The sequence below is a fragment of the Taudactylus pleione genome, unplaced genomic scaffold (assembly GCF_031769625.1).
Source record: "Taudactylus pleione unplaced genomic scaffold, aTauple2 ptg000069l, whole genome shotgun sequence".
In the NCBI taxonomy this organism is placed as follows: domain Eukaryota; kingdom Metazoa; phylum Chordata; class Amphibia; order Anura; family Myobatrachidae; genus Taudactylus; species Taudactylus pleione.
Window position 1 is genome coordinate 4,006,504 of NW_028284471.1, and position 23,739 is coordinate 4,030,242.

The window sequence follows — 23,739 nt, forward strand, 5'->3', positions numbered from 1 at the left end:
ACAGAGTAGTAAGATTGGATACCAGAGGACATACTAGGGGGTAGAAGTCCCAGTCGGACCTCCCATTTGTGTACAATGGGCAGAACTGACTCAGGGAGCCTATACTGGGCCTTCCGTTGAAATAAAAAATTGCCCATGCAGCCAGGTGCGTCAAGGTGGGTGCCCTGTGGACCTCGAAGAAAAAGAGTTATCTACGTAAGTCTATCATAACTCTGATTTTCTTCTTCAGTTCCATAGGGATCCACAGGGATACTATGGGGATGTCCTAAAGCAGTTCCCCTAGGGTGGGGGACATTCCTGAGCAAAAAAAGAGAACTCGTCGCCCAAAGGAAGCATCCTGAGAGGCAAAAGCATCAAAGGCATAGAACCTAAGGAAAGTGTGGACAGAAGACAACGTGGCTGCCTTGCACAATTGTTCCACAGAGGCACCACGACTAAATGCCCACGATGGCCCTACAGACCAAGTAAATGTGCTGTCACCATGCTTGGAACAGGCAGATCAGCCTGTGTGTACACCTGGGAGATAGACATGCATAGCCATCTCGCCAGAGTCTGCTTATTTTCTAGCTATCCTCGTTTGTGAATACCATATAATACAAAAAGAGCATCTGATTTTCTAACAGAGTTTGTACACTCCACATAGATACGTAGAGCACAAACTACATCCAGGGAGGCTTCACCTACAGAAAGATCTGGAGCCATGAAAACGGGACACTACCTTAGGAAGGTAACCCTCCCTTGTATGAAGAACAGCTTTATCCTGGTGAAAAATAAAAATTGGGGAGCAACAAGTTAGCGCTGCCAAACCAGAGACTCTGCGAGCAGAAGAGATAGCGAGAAAAAATAGTGTCTTCGCTGTCAACCAACAAATCTACAGAGTTTAGAGGTTCAAATGGGGGAGCTTGTAGCCCTTTAAGAACCAATGACAAATCCACGGTTCCGGTGGAACAAAAGGAGGCTGAACTTGCAGAAGTCCTTGGAAAAAAATTCTAACATCTGGTAATGAAGCAATCTTCTTCTGGAACCAGACTGACAGTGCAGCAACCTGCACTCTCAAAGTGGCCAGGCGGAGACCACTATCTAACCCCGCTGAAAAAAAAGCCAGTACCCTAGAAGTCTTGAACACCTTAGGATATTTCCTATGGGAACACCATCGATCAAAAGAATAAGTAAACTCAGTAATAGATACAGGCAGAGGCAGGTTTCCGTGCCCTAAGCATTGTTTGAATTACAGAACTGAAAAATACCTTTCGATCTTAAGATGAAAGATTCAAGAGCAACGCCGTCAAAGCCAGACAAGGTAAATCTAGATGTCGGCAGGGACCCTGCGTTAGCAGATCCTGTCATAGATGAAGCGGATATGGACTGTCTATGAACAGATTCTGTATGTTGGTGAACCAATGATGTCTGGGCCAAGTCGGAGCCACCAGTATTACTATTCCACCTTTCTGCTTGAATTTTCTGAGAACTCTTGGGAGGAGAGAAATTGGAGGAAAGAGATATGCCAGCTTGAAGTCCCATCTTACTGCCAGTGTGAAGCCACGAAGGCTGCTGATGGGTCTCTGGACTCTGGACCCGTACCTGGGAACCTTGTGGTTGTGGCGTGATACCATGAGATCTATCTCTGGTAGACCCATTTGTTTACCAGGAGCTGAAACACTCCCGCATGGAGAGACCACTCTCCGACGTGTATGTCCTGGCGACTTAGGAAGTCTGCTTCCCAATTGAGTACTCCCTGTATGAATATTGCCAAGATGGCCGGAAGATGACGTCCTGCCCAAATCAGAACCTTTGTCACTTCTTTCATGGCTGCATATGATTGAGGCAGGCCACTGTAGTCGCGTTGTCGGACTGGATCTGGACCGGCCTGTCTTGGAGCAGGTCCTGTGACATGACAAGTGCTTTGTATACTGCTCTCAGTTCCAGAATATTTATTGGCAGATGACTTTCCTGATTTGTCCATCTTCCCTGAAAGGTGTGATGACCTGTCACTGCCCCCCATCCAGGAAGACTGGCGTCCATGTTGAGAAGCACCCAATTTGCAATACAGAACAGGCGCCCTTTGTTTAGTTGGTCCTTTCTCAGCCACCACAGGATGGAGTGATGAACCTCTGGAGTGAGGAGGACCCCTTACCTTATTAGATGATGCTGTCTGTCCATCTGGAGAGAATCAATTTTTGCAGAGGCCTGGAATGGAACTGAGCATATCCCATCATTTTGAAGGTGGAAACCATTGATCTCAGGACCTGCATCACTAACAGAATGGATATTCTTCGCTTGCGTAGCAGCTTGCATATTCACAATGATAGACCCGCAATCTTGTCTTCTGGCAGAAACCCCCTTTGTGCCCGAGAATCCAGAAACGCTCCCAGATGTACCATCTGCTGTGTTGGAGAAAGTGATGATTTAGTCCAATTGATTATCCAGCCGTGCCTTTGTAGGCAGGCTATGGTCAGTTGAAGATGGTTTTGTAAAGCAACCGAAGTCTGTGCCAATATCAAAAGGTCATCCAGATATGGCAGAATTCTGACTCCCTGAAGCCTGAGATAGGCCGTCATGACTGCCATTATATTGGTAAATACCCAGGGAGCCTTAGATAGGCCAAAGGGTAGAGCCTGAAATTGGTAATGTTTCTGAAGGACAGCAAACCATAAAAATGGTTGGTGGGATGGTATAATAGGAACATTCAGATATGCATCCTGAATGTCCAGGGAAACCATGTAATCCCCCAGCTCCATTGCCAAAATAATTGACCAGAGATTTTTCATATGAAACTTGTGTACATAGATAAACCTGTTGAGGATTTTTATATTTAGTATAGGGAAATAGGCCCCATTCGGTTTCTGTACCAGAAATAGATTGGAATAATAACCCCTTCCCTGTTGCAACACAGGAACCGGGATTATTACCCCCACCTGAAGCAGGGAGTGAATGGTTTCCTGAAGAGCTAACGTCTTGACTGCATCTAATGGAAGATTTGTGCAAAAAAACTTCTGGGGTGGATGCTTCCTGAAAGTTATGGCATACCCCTGAGAGACCACTTCCCAGACCCAGGCATCTATTGTTGTTTGATGCCAATAATCCGCAAACTGAAGAAGTCGGCTTCACACCCTGGGATCCCCCAGGTTGAGGCCCGCTTCATCAGGCCGAGGGTTTGTCATCCGATTTAGAAGCTGGACATCTTGCCGGGCCAAACCTCTTAGTTTGTTGCCTTGTTGTTTTGCAAAAACAAGTCGGTTTAGAGGCTGTTCCCTCTCTCGTCCCTGAGGAAGGAAGGACCTAAAAGAAACCTGCTTAGACTTTATAGCCGTGGATGGCAGACCTGCTGATTTTGAAGCCGCCAGAGTACCTATTATCTTATCCAAATCTGCTCCAAAAAGTAACTTTTCATAGAAAGGTAAGACTTTCAGCATCCTCTTTGATCCTGTAGCAGCTTTCCAGGATCTTAACCAGAGGACCCTGCGTGCCACTACTGAAGCTGCTGATACTTTAGAAGCTACAATTCCAGTATCTACTGCAGCTCCTCCCAGATAGGAAGCCGCCTCCCTTATGTGGGAGATATACATAATCTGTTCTCTGGTAGCATCTGGTAGAGAATCTTCCAATGCCCTGGATCCATTCTTCAAGAGCTTTGGCTACCCAGGCTCCAGCCATAGCTGGACAAGTAACAGCTCCAGATGATGAAATTATTGCCTTAAGACATGCTTCAATTTCTCTATCTGTGGAATCCTTCAGAGAAGATGCCGAAAGAATAGGTAATGTAGCATTTCTGATTAAGGACCTCATTCAGACCCGCTCGCTAGCGCTGTGCGCTCGCAAGCGGCCCGATGTTTTGCGAACGCGCATGCACAAGCTTCGGTCTGCGCATGCGCGAACTACTCTGTGCAATTGCAGGCTGCTCGCTCGCTCGCCCAGCTAAGACAGCCCAGTGAAATGAGTGACAAGAGAGGCCGTTTGTGGGTGGTAACAGGGGCAGGACACTAATAACGGGGGTGTGGAGGTGCGAACGCAGACATGCCTCGGTGTTTCAACGCCGTTTTTAAGGCATGCATAATCAACAGGCAGCGTCATAGTACATGTCACACGCCTGATTTTTACACTGAAGTTCTCGCAGTGCTTGCGGCAGGGTAAGGCAACCACAAGCACTGCGGTCGCTACCGATGGTGCTCGATGTACCAATGTTTTAATACACTTCCTGTAGATCACATGCGCTACTGGGCGTCTCAACATACGCTAATGGGTGTCTGCATACACAGAGCGATCGCTCGCACAGTCAAAGTGGGTGTGCTTATGCCTTGGCGAGCGATCGCTTCCCATGCCGTCACTTTGACAAATTTGCATATGCTGTATGCGAGCGATCGCATATAGCGAGCGGGTCAGAATCAGGCCCTAAATGCGTTACATGAGCATCCACAGTAGGAGGTACCTCCCTCTTAGTACATACTGAAGCTGGAAAAGGATGTTATCCTTTTATGCACATAAAATTGTCTGGGTTACCCCATGCCTCATCCATAAGCTCAGTGAGCTGTTCAGATACAGGAAACTCCATTTTAGCCACCTTCTGGTGGTGATTAAACATTGGAGCTTTCATACTATGAGCTGGTTTATCATCAAGAATATTTAGGACTGATTTAACCGCCTTCACCAAAGAAGGAACATCCACTGCGGAAGGATGAACCTCCTTCCCCGAGCTAGACCCTGGAGATGAACCATGCGCATCATAACCTATTCCACCCAGGGTAATCCTACGTAGTGTGCCCAAGATGGCTGCCTCATCTGGTACCTTTTGTTGGTGAAATATATAACCCGTGGAAGTTATTTCGCAAAATGTCTTCACCAATCCTGCAATATGTTTATTATGCTCTTTGGTTTCTGGCTGTTTTAATTATCTCCATGTGGTTTTCTTTATTCTGCAATACCTAATCCTTGAACAATGTACCATGTTTTCTGATGTCTGAAAAGAGTTCTGCGGGAGAAAAGCGCTATATAAATACAATTATTATTATTATTAATTATTATCATCCGGATCCTCTGATGATGTGTCTGAATCCATATGTTGGGCAGACTGATAAAATGATAACTTGCGCTTAGGCGCATTAGTCACTACCAGTCTGTTGTCAATATTAGATGGTGCCATCCTCTGACTAGAATGGCCATAAACATCCTTCCAGGGAGGAACAAACATAGCATACTGTGGACACCCCATCCAAGGAGGCATCGTAGGCACAGCCATACGATCCACAACCTGCTTCATTACCTGGGACAAAGAGGAGACCCAAGATGGTAAACCGGACTGGTGAGGTGGTTCTTTATAACAACAACACACAAACCATCCTTTACATCCTCAGGAGACACATAAGCCATACATGATTTACATGAAACAGCAAAGGTGGCTCCCCCTCCTGTTTCCCTTTATCTTTTGACATGTTCAATAAAGGCACTGATTGCAATGTTATGTGACAGCCTTCACAAAATCTTAATGAATGTGAAGTACTCAGATAAAAACCTCCACCCCAGAGGATGGATTGAAAAAAACAGTGTCCCTGATGCAGAGGCACTTGCTATTTGTGAGCGCACACTCTGATTCATGGCGGGGAGTATCTTTCTTTCCCCTATCCACTCGCAAAGCTGTGGGTGCCCACCCACAGCTAGTGCGAGCAGGCATGAGATGGTCGCGATTATCGCGACCATCGGCATTGCGAGGAGACCCTAAGGTAGGGTCTCAGCACTCGCAATGCCAAGTGGACTTCCAGCTCCTTCGGGAAAGCCTCCGTTTGTTCAGCCACCTCCCCCACCCGCCTACAAAACGGGGCGAGCTGCCGATCAACATCGACAGCCGCCCCGTTTTGCTGCGAGCACCGGAGCGAGTGAGGTTCTCATTCGCTCCGGGGCTCTCGCACGCCGCACGTGTGCACTGGGCCACCATCGACCCACTTGCGAGCGTAATGTGCTTGCGAGCGGGTCTGAATCAGGTCCAGTGTTAGTTATAATTGACTGACAGAAATAAAAGACAGTGCCAAAACAGCAGCTAGCAAACAGTCACATACAATGCATATGTAATATGATTACAATCGAATCTAGATCAACTACACAAACACAAAGGAATGGCAGGATATATAGCACTTTATACCTTAATCAAGGGAGAGGTATACAGAGAGACTTACCCAAACCCCCCTGAGACCAACAGCTACAGAGCGCAGTGAGAGTGGACCATGAGCGTCTCAAATACACGTGGAGGGTGGGAGGAGTAACCAAGAGGTGCAAAACCATTCGTAGGGACTTCGTCTGGGTTGGGGGAGGAGCTGCCAGGGGAGTGCATACCTCCCCTAAGCTGCGTTAACCAGCCGGGTACGCTGGCCTTGTGGCAGCAGAAGCATCTGCTGCCAATCCGTGGCGTCAGACGATAAGGCCCCGGTGGTGTAGTGAGGATGCGGACAATCCCGGGCCCTGACTGCAGCGGCTTCTGGTGCGTCACTGACAGCAGAAGCAAGACCTGTCGCGCGTGATTCCCCGTAAGCGAGGAACCACCTAACCTGACAGCTCCGTACATCCGGTTGCAGTCCGGGTCGCAGCATAGCTGCTAGCAAGCTAAGTCGCGGCACGCCGGAATCACCAGCCCAGTTACTGGTGTTACGGCCCGGCGGAGGTAGATGGAGTCACAGTACAAGAGGTTTATTTCAGACGCATAGTACTCCCAACCTAAAAACATATAAATAAACATAAAATAAAAGCTTAGGACTGCCTAGGACTGAAGTCCTATGGCTAGGGGCTGAGAATATATGGAGGAGGACCCGAGGCATCCTGGGAGCTGAGGTTTTAACTGTTTGGTGCCTGGTCTATCCAACTATAATATCCCCATGGTATCCCTATGGACCCCCAAGAAAAAAGGATGGTTGCTCAATGTGTGGAGTTTATTTACCATGTTTTGCTATTAATAGCAGTGCCCTTTTAAATCCCTAGCTTAAATATGCATAAATAAACCTCTGTAACAAAAACGGTCAAACATGGAGAAGGAAGTGTGATCATTTTCTGGGGCTCTTTTGCTGGGTCCAAAGTTAGCGACTTGCACAGAGTGACTAGCATCCAAAACCAAGAGCCATGCATAAGTCTCTGGTCTACGCCCATTTGGTCAAGGGTCCCTCCTACAGCAAGATAATGACCTACAGCATAACCAGTACTAGAAGCTATGTCAGTACTACATTTGAGGAATAAAACAAGACGGTAGAATTCAAAGTATGGAATGGCCAGCAAAGTATCCTGACTCAAATTTTATGAAGCTGGATAGGATAAATAACAATACAAATGGATATAAATGTAGGAGATAAAACAGACATAAACAGGGCACAAACCAAACTAAGTAAATTTATACAACAAAATTAGATACAATTCTTAAGAGCAGCAATCCATGTTCACATGCCAGAAACATGGTATCAAAGTCATTGACTATATCTCAAAGTGGGTGAGGGTTAACTTGGATGTGAACTGAGAATAGATGAGGAGGGAGGCCGACAGGTGAGTATTAAGAGTGTGAGAAAGGCAGGTAGGCTTTAATAAACAGGTGTGTTTGAAGAGCACATTTGAATCCCTGCAGGCTGGTAGACAACCTGATGGAAAAGTGAGTTCCAGCGGTGGGGCTCAGCACAGGAAAAATTTTGGATGCAGGAGTATTATTGTATAATATGCATAAAGTTAAGTGGCACCTGCAAATGCAAGCATTTGGAACTGAAACTAAGATACTGAGTGTATAATATATAAACGGTGTGACGGCTAATAAAGATAATTGGATAAACATAGTTGCATGAAAGGGTCACAAACAGTTATGTTGTCCCAGAGACTCATTGAGCCACTTGGGTATCACAGTATCCAACTGGAATTTCCATTCAGTCTTGGTTTGGAGAAGAAGCTACCTCTAGCAAGGGGTGGAAATATGATCAAGTTATCTTATATTAAATATAAGCCATCCCCACAGGAAAATGTGGCTAAGAGGCGTGCCACTAGTTAGTCAGTATTTCCAGTGTGGATGGCTGCCCAACAGCAGATTGGTACAGAGCCATCCTCTCCTTGAAGGCTCTGTGCCAAGAGCTACATGACCGGGTATGTTAGATTTACCATTTTTTTTCCTGAATATATATGAGAAAAAGTTCCTCATGCAAGAAATAAAACCAAGATATTAAAAACATCCTAATCTAGGTTGTAAGAAATGGGTGAGTTTAGTGGCACAAAGGTTTGTCACTCCTGTCCTCATAATAAAGTTTTTTTTATATTTTTACCATGTGCAAAACATGGCGTAAGGCGAATTATAACATGTGAGCACATCCTGATCACAGTATTTATAGGCCATAATCTTTTGTCAAAATGTGATTATTATTATTCGCAGTGGCATAGACATTAGTACACAACAGAGTAGGTTTTGATTTGAAGGTGTCTGATCAAGGAATTTCAAGCATCTGCTTTTAAATGTTTTAAATCATACTGGAATAGTCAGTGATGTGCAATATCCTCAAAAACACTGTTTAAGGCAAATCTAATTTCAATGGTTTTGGTGAAAACTGTTGGAAAAAAGGAGTGGGCCTGATTCAAAGGAAGACGCAGATGCACTTGCAACAGCAATTTCGGATGCAGTGTACTTGCCAAAAAATAGCTCTAATATGTCAGACATACACATTGCATTCGCCACTGAATCAGGCCATATATATATATATATATATATATATATATATATATATATATATACATATATATACACAGTCAAAAGGCAGTGGCACTCACGGGTCTTGTAACCAAAGAATGAGCCAACAATTGTGTTGTATAGTTCGAAGTATACAACACAATTGTTGGCTCATTCTTTGGTTACAAGACCTGTGAGTGCCACTGCCTTTTGACTGTATCTATTAGGTTTTTTACCTCTGTTGACACCTGGGCAAGTTTTTTCTAGGGTTAATGTGGAGTGCCAGCCCTGTGTATTCTATATATATATATATATATATATATATATATATATATATATATATATTATTATGGGTGAATGTCTAAATTTAGCCTCACGCGAAAATCCCGACAGCCAGCATCTCTCCTTTGCTAGTCAGCCGTCTGTATTTCATACCGATTCGAAGGAAAGTATCCAATTCCCAACATCTCAGTGACATATGGCGAGGTGTGTGATCTCAGTAAAAAGCTGGAAAGACCCAGCCAAGGTTGGTTTTGCCACATCTGTGGCACCACTGCAAGCATTCAGGGAACTTGTTCCTCAGCCCCCCCCATTGTACATAAGGCAATGCTGAGACACATTTTAAACAAGTTTAAAGAGCCACATATGCCATCCAACCAGGCTCTGAAACTGCTTTTTTTTATCAGACACAATTGACAAATAAGATAGTCGCAGTACATCAATAAATTGAAAGTGTATGATACAATGATAGACAAGGTCACCAGTAGAATATGGAGCACTACCCATGTAGAAAAAAAAAAAAACCTCACTGTAATACTACCCTACATCAGAGATAAATAAGAGGAGAGCTGTAGCTGCAGGTTTTTCTGTTTGCATGTATTTTGGCTGACTTTCCTCTATGGGGAAAGCATGCCAAAGTGGAGGTGCTAGACATTCATGAGTTTAGCACCTAACCACAGATTCCAGCACAAAACATGGCCAGCATCCAAAGGATTGTCCCTTAATGGCCAGAATGGACTTTCCTACTCGGCAGCACTCACCTGACCAACCACCCAAACACTAGTGGCTCTGCACTTTCATTTTGACACTGGGGGATGACCACAACTATGGAGTTCACTCTTCTAGTCAATAGAGTTGAATCCACTTTTCTGAAGCAGCTCACCATGGTGGGATAGCAGCACATGGTCCTCCTGTTAATAATGGCACCAGCAACTGAGACCCCCGGGAGGCAGTCCGTTCTAGGGAGCAAGGAACATAAGCAGGTGGTACCTGCAGACATATAAGTTGTATGGGTATTATTGATCACAGTGGTGTTAAGGGGCTAAAAATAAAAAATGTCTGTGGTCGTTCTTCATAGTCAGAATAAACAACTAGGTTAGGTTTACATAAGCTACCTACAGTATTGCCTGCAATTCTGAGTTAATATTTCTTCTTTTCACAATGCAGAAATCACAGGGGTCCTGGTCTTTGTCTCAAATCCCCACTTACCTTCTAACCTGGCCTCACTTCCATATTGTATTTTACAGTATATTTCACTGGATCCCATTTACACACTTTCTGCCAAAGCCCTTGTCCTTCCACTCCTATTTTAGATAGATGGCTCTCCAATTTCAAGTTCAGAGAACATTATAAAAAGGGAGGACTTTCAAACTTTGATCACATTTTTTATGGTGCTAAACACCCCAATAGTATGTTATTTAGATTAAAAAAAGAAAACTAGCAAGAGGGAATTCTCCTTTATAAAATATGGGGGTTTGTAATGGTACAGTTTATATTTTTATTCTCCTCTTTGTTACATTATATTTTAATTATGCTCTTTCCTCATTGACACTTGGGTTCTCAAAGTGTAATCGTCGTGTTCCTTCTTCTGCTCTAGAATACACAAACAATAAGCACTAACCTTAAGGGATGAGGTAATAATATGTTTAAAAATGGTGCAGACTAGATGGCCAAGTGGTTCTTCTCTGCCGTCAAATTCTATGTTTCTAGGTAACTTATGGCTCACAGTAAAAATAGCAAAAGTCAACTGACAGCAGCCCCTACACAGATTGGAGAATGCTGGATCCCCAACAATTTGTAACCAGAAAAAACTAAAAAGTATTAGAGGCGCTGGTCAATCTAAAATGCAGTAATTACATTGTTATATATATACACACACACACACACACACAATATATATATATATATATATATATATATATACACACACACAGTATATATATATATATATATATATATATATATATACACACATACATTATATATATATATATATATAAACAATGAATAAATAGTAAATATGAACAGAAAATAGAAATAAATAAAAAAATATTGCAGTAAAATATCAAAAAAACAGAAAACAACAAATTATATATAGAGATTGAAATTGAGAAGCATCAATTGGCCAATAAGCACAATCATATATAGATCTAATTTAAACTGGCACAAATGCGTTACTAAAGATCAATCCTCAAATTGCATATTTTAATACATAGTTTATAAAAACTCATACGCCATCCACTGTGTTTAAAAAGCACACAAACGATGATCCAGTATTTATAAATTGAATATTCCAATTTAAAAATCATAAGCTGTGGATTTATTAGGCATGGTTGACAGGGAGAGTATAGGAAAAAAGGAGCATGCATGAACAATAATTGCTATCCAAAAACTCACTCCCTCGTGGTATCCCTTATGTGTAATTAGTACTCAAAGCTTTTTGTTTACAAGAACTGCATAAATCACCAATCCATCATATAGCGATATACATGCCGTATGAGTTTTTATGAATATAAGCGATACGTTGCTACAATTGCTAAATTGGAACATTGAGACTTTTTTTCTCTTAGCAAGGTTGAAACATTTTTACAAATTGATACAACCTCTGATAATATCAACTATGTATTCTAATATGCAAGTTGAGGATAGATCTTTAGCACCGAATTTGTGCTAGGTTAAATTAGATCTATATATGATTGTGCTTATTGGCCAATTGATGCATCTCAATTTTAATCTCTATATACAGTATAATTGGTTGTTTTCTGTTTTTTTATATTTTATTTTTTGTTCATATTCATATTATCCTTCATTGTTATAGATCTACTATATAAAAACAAAAATTTGTCCTTCTGTCTTTCTATACAAATTCACACTTTACAAGCAAAGATCGTGACATTTTACATACGAGCATATTAAAACATGGCGGAGGCAACTAAAACATTTTTAAATCCAAATTAATTACTGTTATTTTTTTACTATTTTAAAACCACAATTTTTGCTGGACGCTCATTGTGGGGCCGCACGGCATATGGGTAGGGCCTCAAAGAAAGCGTTTTGTGTTGTCATGATCTTAATGTTTATTATCGAAGAGAGCTTTAGCAGGCTTTGCCAGCATTCTCTATACCAAATTATGCAACAACATTTACTTCTTTCTTCCAACTGTGTCAAAATGATGACTTTGCAAGGACCGTGCTGTACTGTGAGCTGCCAAAATATTACACATGGAATGCTTCTCCCAAAGTTTTGATGCGCAGAAAACAGGGAGTCGCTGTAGATGGTCATCCTGGTATCAGAGCAACAGAAGCTCTTGGCCGTGTTTACACTGTACATCCTACAAATTTTGAATGCTTCTATTTCCGAAGTTTGCTTTACACCATTACAGGTCCTACTTCCTTTGAAGACCTTAGGACTGTTGAGGCCTGCCTAAGGAGAGGTTGGTTGGAGGATGATGTGTAAACAAACATTCTTAAAATCCCGGGCAACGCCGGGTACTCCAGCTATATGTAATAAATGCATTTTAGATTGACCAGCGCCTCTAATACTTTTTAGTTTTTTCTTCTTCTGCTCTCTGTTCGATTATGCTATGTTGATTATTTGCTTTTCTGTTTTTAAGACCGATATGATTGTATTCATTTGTTTGTACAATCCAGTGCTTATTTAAATATATCACAAAAAATAATAGCAAGACCTTGATATCGAAGACTTTTAAAAACTAATGGGTCCATACATCTGTAATGTATTGCCCCAATTCCCCATTCTTATTGATGTAGTTATTTGCTCAAAACATTTGTCAGTTTTCTGAAAAGCTATCAAAGCTACTATTCCCACACAAAAGCCTTAATACAGAGGAGGATGCTAATGCATGCATGGCTGCGATTTCTTTCGGATATGTAGCTGCGATAACGTGCAAATGCTAGTTTCAGCTGTACCGTTGTGTACTTGCAAGCATCGGACAGTGCAGCCGTGAGATGTCCACGGTCAATGTCCATAGAAAGTGCGAATCCACCACTAGACTCAAACACTCCACTATCGGTGCACCATTACAATGCTCATTGACACTTGCAATGCCCTATGGCTGGCGCATTGTCTCCTTCTGAACTTTCTCTAAATATGGCCTCTGTGGCTGTGGCTCTGCATTTGAGAACACAGCCGCATTCACTGACACATCAGAAACAGTCTCATAACATGCCATGAGATGGCCTTTTTTTGCATTCATTTCAACCCACCTCCCAGTCACTTCCAAGGAATGCTCATGGCTTTTCGCTGCCAACTGAAATAGGAGCTATTCAATATGCAGCAGCTGTCTCTGCATACACTCAGTGGTACAGCATGCATGAGCAATACGGGTTTACAGCGCAAATATCGACACTGGGTTCACCTCTGAATCAGATCCATATTTACCATCAATAGATATCAACCAAGATGTTCCAACTCTGTATGCCACGTGACAATACACAGCCATCCATCCTCTCTTCCAGCCCATATAACAAAGCGGATGAAAGCTCATTGTGGTAAAAATGATCTTGCTTTCCTTCCTGCCATCACCTTATCAGAGTCAAGTAAGTAAAGACCTATAGTGGTACCAATACAAGAGGAATAGAAAAGAGTATCAGTGTCAATCCTCACAGACATTGCAGGAATAAAAACATGATGATATTTATCACCATGAGCAATATATGGGTAACTTGCTGAAGTACCCGGGCATTGCCCAGGTTTAAATCTTCAAATTATTAAGTTTTATTATATGATGTCATCCAACTCCATCCAGTGGAAGATCCAGAACAGGCTCCCCGGGTCAAAGTTCTGCCCAGCGTACACCAACGGAGATACGACCGGGACCTCAACCCCCTAGTATTCTTCTGGGATCCAGTGTTACCACTCTGTGAAGTTTTCATGCAAATTATGTGATGTCATCCAAATCCATCCAGTGGAAGGCCCAGAACAGGCTCCCTGGGTCAAAGTTCTGTTCGGTGCACTCTGCCGTGAGGTCCGACCAGGACACCAACCACTCCATTAAGCATCCCAGACCAATTGCCACCCCTCTGTGAAGTTTTCAACCAAACCCATTCACCACATTACACACCATATTATTATTTTACTCTATTTTAATATGCGATTTTGCACAATATATACATATTGCGTACTTTGCACATATCTGCACTTTTTCTTACCTATACATATATTCAACTTATATGCATATAGTAAGCCTTAAGAAATGCACTCACTAGAATGGAAACGGACATTTTTTAATTACAAAGTATCAATAAAGTTTTTAACCAACAAAGAAAAAAAGCAGCCATTTGGAGCTGGATAAAAGGACCACCCCTAGAGACATAGTGTCATCCTTGATAAAGTATTTTGATACGAAACGCGCTGGGGACACACAGCAGACCACCCACTGTTCTATCAGCTGACCGTCATCGGTCCTCCGCCGGGACACATAGGTCAGCGGCACGGACTGAGTAGGGAGCCGCTCACTCATCAGTAGCCTGGCAATAGGACCTGCCAGGACTACTGACAGGCAGCAGTTGAACACTGCATTGGAAATCGCCTGACATCATACAGCTGAAGACCAGAGGGGAAGGAAGAATCAGGGTAAGCATAGGGAAAGTACCCTCACTCATTATCCCACAATACCGGGAGCGGTCAGCCTATTTGTGCTCCACACCAGTTGTTCACAAAAAGAGCTTTAAACATATCTAAGAAAAAAATCTTTATTTATATAAAAAAAATGTATATAATATTGTTATGCGCTATGCATTTCACTTTGCTTACATATGATTTGCATCACAGCGCTCATCTATATTTTTTACCAGTCAGTGGAAGGCCCAGAACAGGCTCCCGAGTCAATGTTCTGCCCAGTGTATACCAACGGGAGGTCCGACCAGGACTTCAACCCCCTTAGTATGTCTTCTGGGATCCAATGTTACCACTCTGTGAAGTTTTCATCCAAATCCGTCCAGCGGAAGGCTTGGAATAGGCTCCCCAGGTTAAAGTTCTGCCCAGCATACACCAACGGGAGGTCCGACTGTGACCCTAACCCCCCTAAAACCTGTTCAGGATCCCACTAGACCACCCCACGTTAGATTCATCCCAATTGGTGCAGGGGTGTCCGAATGCATAAGCCGGACAAACAAAAAAAACATACAAATGAATTTTATATATAAATTAACACCGTGACCATTGGATTGGGAGGTATAGTGAGACTCATCACATTAAAACAAGGGTCTCACCAGACTAAAGTAATAGGGCATTCAAAAATACAGTATTTTACACAGATATTCTCTACTACCACTATAGAGAGCTTTAAAGATAATTTAATATCTAAAAACTCAAAGTGGTCCTACAGTTCAGCCTATTTAAATGTATTGCTGTGTTTTTAAGGTGGTTGCGTCTTGCTGTAGTGCACCAAACTCCTATTCCACCACAATTTGATATACAGTGCAAATTCTATAAATAATACGACATTGCAAGTCCTCAAAACCTATATTAAAATAAGATCTCTCATACCAAAAAAGTCTGTAGCAGTCGTTCCCTCATCTCCAAAGCAGTCTTGATCAAACCGCTCTCTCTCCTCTCCATTTAAGGACACAGAACTCTGCTCAGGTAAATAGCTGTTGATGCTTACTTCAAAGGAGTCATCTTTGGGAGAGTCTTGTCTGAATGTATCTAGGTAATCTCCTGTATAACAGGTCCAAAATGTTTTTTTTTTCTTACAAAAGTGGCATTCAATAACCTTAGCTCTAAGGGAGAATTCAATTAGTCTCGATAACTTAAAGGAGGTGAAAAAGGAAGGTAGTCTCAAGCTTTATCGCTCGAGGAAATTCAATTAGGCTCCCTTTTTTTACCAGATACCTTTGTTAATGCCCATTAAATTAATGTGTTAACAGGCGTTAACACGGGTTAACAGACATTAATACACAGACTCCTTGAAAAGTTTACGGATTACTGCGTTAGCATCGCGGAACCTGTTAACCACTTAGTTATCAGGGATTTTTTTTTCGCTGCCTGTGCAGTAGTGAAAAAAATCCACGATAAGTCCTGCCAGCGGCCTCACTTAGGGGCTAATTGAAAAGCCCCGGGGAAGTTCCCCTTAAGTCTTTTAGCATTTACAATATAAAGGGTTTGCTAAATTCTACAAAATTGTAAATGTAAAATAGTGAGCATTTCGATATGCTAAGAGTTCCCAGAAGCAAATGTATCTGGTCAAATATCAGAGATATAAATCGACCTATTAAAGTACATACCAAAACCATCATGAAGAATAAGTTGTCTTCCATAATCCTCTCGAATCGTGATGTCCTCCATCCGGCTCTGGTTCAGAGTGAAATGATCCACTACATCAATTAAACTGTAATATATGAAAACATTGTACCATGGCATGCAAATATAGCAAGTAAGCAGATATAGCATGTAAATATGATGCCCAAATAGAGATGACAATTGCCGTCAAAAATATTTACTGACAAAGATTTACAAAATTTTATTTTGGGTTGCACAAGGATGATTGCATAGCTTTTCAATAAAGAACAAGAGAAGACGTCCGTTGGCTATATCCTCATGTCTGTTCTGCTGTTACTTCGTGTTACTTTAACAGGCAGTAAAGAATGATAGAGAACTAGTAACAGCTGAATAAGAGAATGTGGTGACAATGGACATAAAAAGAGCACACCACTTCAAGTGTAACAAGGAAATTAGGTCCTGCTAACAGTGCTTTAATTTGTGAACCACAAAAAAAAAAATAGATTAAAGTAAAACGGTCAGTTACACATGCAATTTAAGCAGCCATTTTGTTGTCTGAACCCTAGGAACTTGTTGCAAAGAAGTCACAAACCTTAGTATTGTTACTAGTTTATTGATAGGCGGAATATTGACACCTCAGAAAAAAAGCTACCTCTACTGAGTAGATTTGAAAGGCACACTAAAAAGTGATTTTTAAACTTACTTATATCCTTTTCTATGAATCCACAAGGGGACACTGGTACCATAAAGTACAAATACAAAGTATCTTTCAGGACATAGGCACTTAAATTAAAAAGCAAGGATCTGAAGTTCTCCCCTCCTCTGTATCACCACCCTGCAAGAGAACTATATTCTAACAGCTCCAAAGAAACAGGAGAAACAACTTCCCTCAAAAAAAAAAAAAAAAAAAAAAGCAAAATTACAATGCAAATATAAGGTGAGCATGCATTGTCCCAAAATAGATGCAGAGAAAAGGCTTTAACTACCGTAAATGTAAAAATTCTATGTTCTCAATCATCCAATTGGGGTATGCTAGTACCATGGGGACATCTCAAAGCTTATGTTTGAGTGGACACAGTTGCAGTAGCCCTTCTAACTGAAATTGGCTTCCTTGGATGCAAAGATATTAAACTTGTAAAATTTCTGAAGGTTCATGCTAAACCATCCACTAATTGATTGTTAATCAGGAAAAATGTGCCTGCACGTGAAAGCTACAATGTAATCATGACACACAGGTTATCTATCTTGCTATAATCTGTTTAGATGCAGGACAGTCTGTTTTAGAAACATCATACTGGACCAGAATATCATCATTCATCCAACAGTGCATTGTTCATTGTTTTTCTTTAGTTCCCTGACAACATCCAGCAAGTGGACACCTTAAATTGCCTCCTGGAAATGGCAAAAAGGAAAACAGAGTTCCATGTGAGAGAAAGGAGATCCGCAAATTCCAGTGATTCAAAATAATCTATTATAATGATATCAACAATATATTGAAGTCCCAAGAAGGTAAAGTTTGACTGGCACAAAAGAGGTCTGACTGGCACTTAAGGGGCAAGTGGGGGTTTGATGGGCATGTGGAGTAGCCTGACTGCATAAGGTTGTCTGATTGGCATTTGAGGGGCATGTATGAGGTGGTCTAATGGGCACTTAAGTGTATTTTACACAAAACCATGAATAATGATGGACCCCAGAAACCGTGAACCAAGGGCCTGATTCATTAATTCGCTATTGCTAAAGCGTACGCAGACGGTCGATTGATGTGTACTGCGCATGCATTGCAATTACACAGACCACGGAAAGCCATCGCAGAGTGATAGACAGACAGTGAGGGTTTTGGGGTGGTGACGGGTGAGTGTCGGAGAAACGCAGGCGTGTCTTTCCGTTTGATGGACATTATACTCTGAGCTTTCCTTAGCCTCAGTGCCCGCACAAGACCCATATGAGTTGGCCTGGGAGCGGGACCTGGGCGAATCCATATATCCTGAGGATTGGGCTGAGATTAAAGAGAGGGCGGCATCTGGAGACAAGTTCATCTCAAAATAGTCAGAGATTGCCTGTTTGATAGTGGAAAAAGTTGTCGGGCTGATAAAAAGCCAGTCATCTAGGCGCCATCTACAGGGGCGAGGGTATTGTGAGAGTAGATCAAGGAGAATAAAGACTCTTGCATGATCCATCCACTAAAGAGGGGTGATCCCTTTGTCGAAGCCGGATAATTGGCTGAGACAAAATCTGTTAAAATTAAAATCTGCACGACGCCATTTTGCGAATGGAAACAAGACGCCATTTTGCGAATGGCCGCCCAACGCCATTTTAGCGAATCTCACACAATATCAGTACATACGGCGATGTTATTATTTAGTGTCGTGCGATTCCCACGCAATGGAACAATGTTAAAAGTCCTCATTATATAAATACATGCATTTACTAAAACATATAATATGAACAATCCTGCAAAACACGTACCACGGTGTACTCCACAAACACGTAGATGCACAATGCTAACTAGCATCTTTTCTTAATATCCTTACACTTACACATTGCACACTTACATAGAAAGGTTCCCTAGCATTAAGGTTAATATCCACGGTTTTATTCATTATTATGTATTAAAGCGACTGTATTTAAGATCTCAGGTTTAGTACATGATAAGCAGACCGTGTTTGGTGCTATTCTAAACCACTGTTTATTTGCAGATCTCCGGTTCCATTGGCATAGAGATCGCAAGATGCATCTGCAAATTATGGATCATAGAGAGATAGGCATTGAAATGTACTCTGTAAATGTAATGTAATTAGCCAGTTTAGACTTGTTCTTTGGCGGGAAAATGGACACAAAGAACTGTTGGAGGCTGAACTATTACAATACAAACTGACCTATGAACTGTATCGTAACAGAAGAACCAGGAAGAAGAACCAATGGGATTATGACAACTTGTTCTATTGTATTGCCTATCTCTGTAAGGGTACAAAAACAAGCACTCTGGATCTGATAGTTAGTCATCTTTCTTTGCTGTTGACGGAGGTTTCATAGTTGATGCCAGGAATCTGGATCCAGAGTGCATGCGTATGTATTTGACTGTACCTAGTGATTGTATAATTTGCACTAATTGTATTTAGATCACAGCGTGTAACTATCTGCTTTTTGGTGAATAATATCTTTTTGTGCTTTGGAACCACAATCCAAGTCTGGAAAGCAAGTATTTCTTGTGTGACTTATACCGCTAAATAGCGACGTTTAGGGTGTATAGATCATTAGATATTCATAGTTGGGGGCTCGTAGAGTGAGTTCACGCTGCCAATTTACACGGTAACACACGGTTATCGATCTCTCACCAAAGGGTGGAGGCGCCATACGCAGGAAAGAATGCATTGTGCCTTTGAAAGCCTGCTACCACTGGATGCTGAGAGACCGCTATCCGTTATTGTGTGAGTATAAGGCGCGCTGATTAGAATCCAGGTACAAGGAAGGAAAAAGTTTGTTTTCCTTCATTGATAAAGGTTATTGTTAAAAGGGGAAGTTGCACAATAGCGTATGCATATTTCCTGTATTGCTGCCACGTGTTCAACGGTCATTGTATGAATAGTGTGATTGCTTGTTAAAACCTCTGAATTATAATGCTATGTTAAGGGAAAAAGGTTTTATTTTCTGTACAGAAAAGGAGTGTATAATTGAAACGTGTGATTGCAAGGTGGAGGCTACTGTCTGTTAAGCCTAAGTGTAAGTGGAGGTTACTGTCTGTTAAACCTCGGCATTAACTCGGTAGGTGCCCGACGGGGCAGTACAAAGTACTGGGCCAGTGTACAAAGCAATTACATTGTGGTTTAGGTTATCGAGAAACTGAGGGGTTTCTTGGTTCGGCATCCATAAATTGCAAAGTCCATTGATCTGTTAGGTTCCTTGAGCAATGCGATCGGACCGCATGATTATATAAATTGTGATTGTGAAGTGGGTGTAGTGGGAGTGAAACTGCTGGCAAGGGTAGGGGTTATTGGAACTTCTAGATGCTACCAGTGGGAGTAAACTTAAAGTAGGAAGCTAGTGGTGAGGCTTGGGTTAAATTTATCAGAAGTAAAATAATTCGCTAGGCAGTTACTTTACTCCTCGTGTATACACACGGATCACAACGTAGAGGTGAAGTGCGGTATACCAAGAAGGAGCGAGCGGCTGAAGCTTGGTTTAATACGGCCGCAAGTAGAATAATTTACAATAGGTGGTTAGTCTGCTCCTTGTTGTGCAGGCAGACTGTAACGCCAGGCAGGGCAGCTTGGTATAACGGGAGGGAGTGAGTGAACGTTACTCGCTGAAAATCGTTCACCAGTCGAAATTCTCTAGAAATTGCTAAGCGTTTTCCCCGATGGCTGCAAAGCCATCTCTAGTAATGGTCGATGATGTGCTGCAGATGGAAGGGCCGTTAGGATTGGCCAGGTATGTTATGTGTAAAAAGTATGGTGCGTACGCTAGAGCGTATTGTGACATATGGGTCAAAATGACCAAGAAATGTAGAACACCTTTTCCTAAGATTGGTAGCTTTGATTCGGAGGTTCTGAACAATCTCAGAGACAGTATATGTTTAGTGAAGTCTCTGAAGAAAAAGGTAAAGTTTAATGATTGCTTGAAATTGTGGCAGCAGAAGGGGAATATGTGGCTTAGCGGTGTGCACGCGACGCAAACTAGCATCTCGTGCAACGATGCAAGGTGGCGCGCACGCAAATAGCGCAAGGTAGCGCACACACACAGCAAGGTAGCGTTGCGGAAGGTAATGTCAGTAGTTCATGCACACCACCATTGCCCTATGCGGATGGGGGTGAAGGTACAGTCGATGTAAAAACTCATAAAAATGTAACAAGTAATTTGTAACCTCTTCTAAGCAACTATAAGGAACATGTTTATGATGTAGATGTTGAACCTGTTGTGATGTCCGCTCTCTCCCATGTTGCACAAATGTTAAATGTACCACCACAGCAAGCACAGGTAGCTGCCCCTCTAGTACCAGAAATGGAGGTAGCCCCACCCGTACAGGAAGTATTAACACCCGCTTTAACAGTAGCGGAGATTACTAATACCATACGTAGTAGCAGTAGGCTGAACCCTCAACTAGGTAATCAGGCCAAAGGTAGCATTATGGCAGGCATCCATCCCGTCCGGACAATAACTGTTCCCAATGGGAATCCGGACGCGCATGGTGTAGTAGCCACAAGGGACGTAGTGATGCATTGTCCATTGACAAGAGCAGAACTACATTCCATAATGAAAGATTTCCCTGATCCTAGGAAAGAACTAGCAAAGTGCCAGAGATTTGTAAAGGATTTAGGTAATGCTCATGAGCCAACCAATAAAGATTGGCGAGTGGTATTACATGCATGTCTTCCACACAATACCAATGTGAAAAAGTTTATCACGGCCTGTGTATTGGATGGAGATAGTCCCATAACTGATGTAGGTAATCAGGAAAATATAACCCACATTGTTACCCAATTGGCTGTATTTTTCCCATTAATTGTAAACTGGAGTAAAATCTTCATGATTAAGCAGAAAGAGAGTGAGTCTGCAGCAGATTATTTTACCAGAGCGCTGCAGACTATTACCCAATACACAAGTATAGAGGACATAAAAGACAACACCCATCACAGGGAAATGACAATCACAGTGCTTATGGATGGTCTTAAGGACACTCTAAAAGCCAGGGTTCAGACCTCACTTCCTGGGTGGAGGGGAGTTACAGTGGACACACTCAGGGAATCTACAATTGAACATGATAAAAACATCTTGAGGAAGAGAGAAATGCAGAGAGAGAAACTAATGGCTGTTAGTATCCATGTTTAAGCCACAGAGCGAAACGCGTGTCAGGAGACACGCGATGCACGCTGGTTGGCGTGTATAGTGTTTGTCCTAATGTATTAACAACTGTTCAAAGTTACATGTTGTTAACAATTCAGGGTGTCTGTTAGACTATAGGACATAATAAGCGGGTTCCTGTGATCATGCATAGATAGTACTCGGTCATTTATGTTAATATATTTAGTTAGAGAGTACTGGCAATACTAGTGAATATCAGTGTTGCCCGCTATATCACACTAACAGTCATTTAGCTATGAGGCTTCTCTTTATCACTCGTAAATGGGATATTTATCTGTGTACAAAGGTCCATATGATTTTTGGTAAAAGGAGAGTGCATGTGTTACTACAGAGCTTATTTACTACTATGGCATAACAAGAGCTACACTGTGTCTAAGGGCACCTCAGTAATATTGTACACATTGAATTTATAATACTGATCCCATGTATTCATAAGATTTGTAAACATTAATGATACGGATATTAAGGGGATAGATCATCCTATCATATTATTCATTATATAATGTTATAATTTCAGACACTCAGATGTCAGACCTTTGTTTGTGATTCTGGCAGAATAAGAGCAACTATATCTCAAGGGTCATCTTAGTAATAATATACACATTGTATCCATAATACTGATTGCATCTAGTTACAAGATTAGTGGATACAAATATTATGGACTTGTTGTGGAACAGTAACTTATTTTGAGAATAAGTAATAGCAATATTGCATGAATTATATGTCCATTTATAACATAGTATCAGTCCAAAATCCATCATTATAATACGGTGTTGAGAGACTAGTGTAAACCGTAATTAATTAATAAGACTGATGTAGTTATATGTGAATTTACCATGTACATGCTATTCATTTGATTAGGTGACCTTGCCATATATATAGGATGGATGTCATTTAACAATAAGGTTCTCATGATATATTGGATTGATACATCCCCTAGTATAGTATCCGTTTGTGAGTGGGACAGTTAGGATCCTATTATAGCACCTCCCATTAACATAGATAGAGTGGAATTTGAAATCACATTTGTCCGTTTTCTACAGACGCCCATATGAGACACGATATCACATAAATTAATGTGGTTAGTCCAACAAAACACACAATATATAAGACATGTAACAGTGTTATTAAGAATTGATTTTATTACATATTACATAATAATATTTTGCGGCATCCTATTTTAAAGATTTATTAAAGGTTAAGTTTTAAATAATTGTTGCTAATTGGGTCACTGCTATAGCTTGTGATTAGATTGAAACAGATTCATTTGAATATAGTATATTTGTCCTGGAGTGCCCTGTGATAGGAATACTTTTTTCTTCTTTTAGTATCCAAGCTCTGGAAGGAATGCGAATAACACCGCAGCATTATTACCACACTCAACCACAATACACTCATCCCATACAACCTCCAAACCCTTATCCCTATACACAACCATAATCTTTCCTCATTCCCCAACCCACACAACAACAACAACCTTTCACAACACGTCAACTACAAAGGTGTTATAGGTGTAACCAGGAGGGCCACATAAGTAAGTTCTGTAAGGCTAAGAAATGGGAAACACCAAACCAGGGAACACCGACATACCTACAGAAGGGGCACCCACAACAGAAAGAACAATTTCAGCCATCACCTGCTCATGTCACAGCAGTGAATGCTTTGCTGGAAGATAGTCAGCTCTAGGGGTC

The 23,739-nt window shown here is 41.7% G+C and overlaps 1 protein-coding gene across 3 annotated transcripts in view; it reads right to left on the reverse strand.

Moving 5' to 3' along the window:
* Positions 1-23,739, reverse strand: part of RAD21L1 (RAD21 cohesin complex component like 1) — a 258,401-nt gene that overhangs the window by 168,364 nt on the left and 66,298 nt on the right. For all 3 annotated transcript variants that reach the window (XM_088467137.1, XM_088467139.1, XM_088467138.1), the window contains exons 6-7: positions 16,195-16,298; positions 15,458-15,628 (exon numbers count right to left, since the gene is read on the reverse strand). In XM_088467137.1, coding sequence (XP_088323263.1) covers positions 15,458-15,628; positions 16,195-16,298 — 275 coding nt within the window. The remainder of the gene's footprint in view (positions 1-15,457; positions 15,629-16,194; positions 16,299-23,739) is intronic.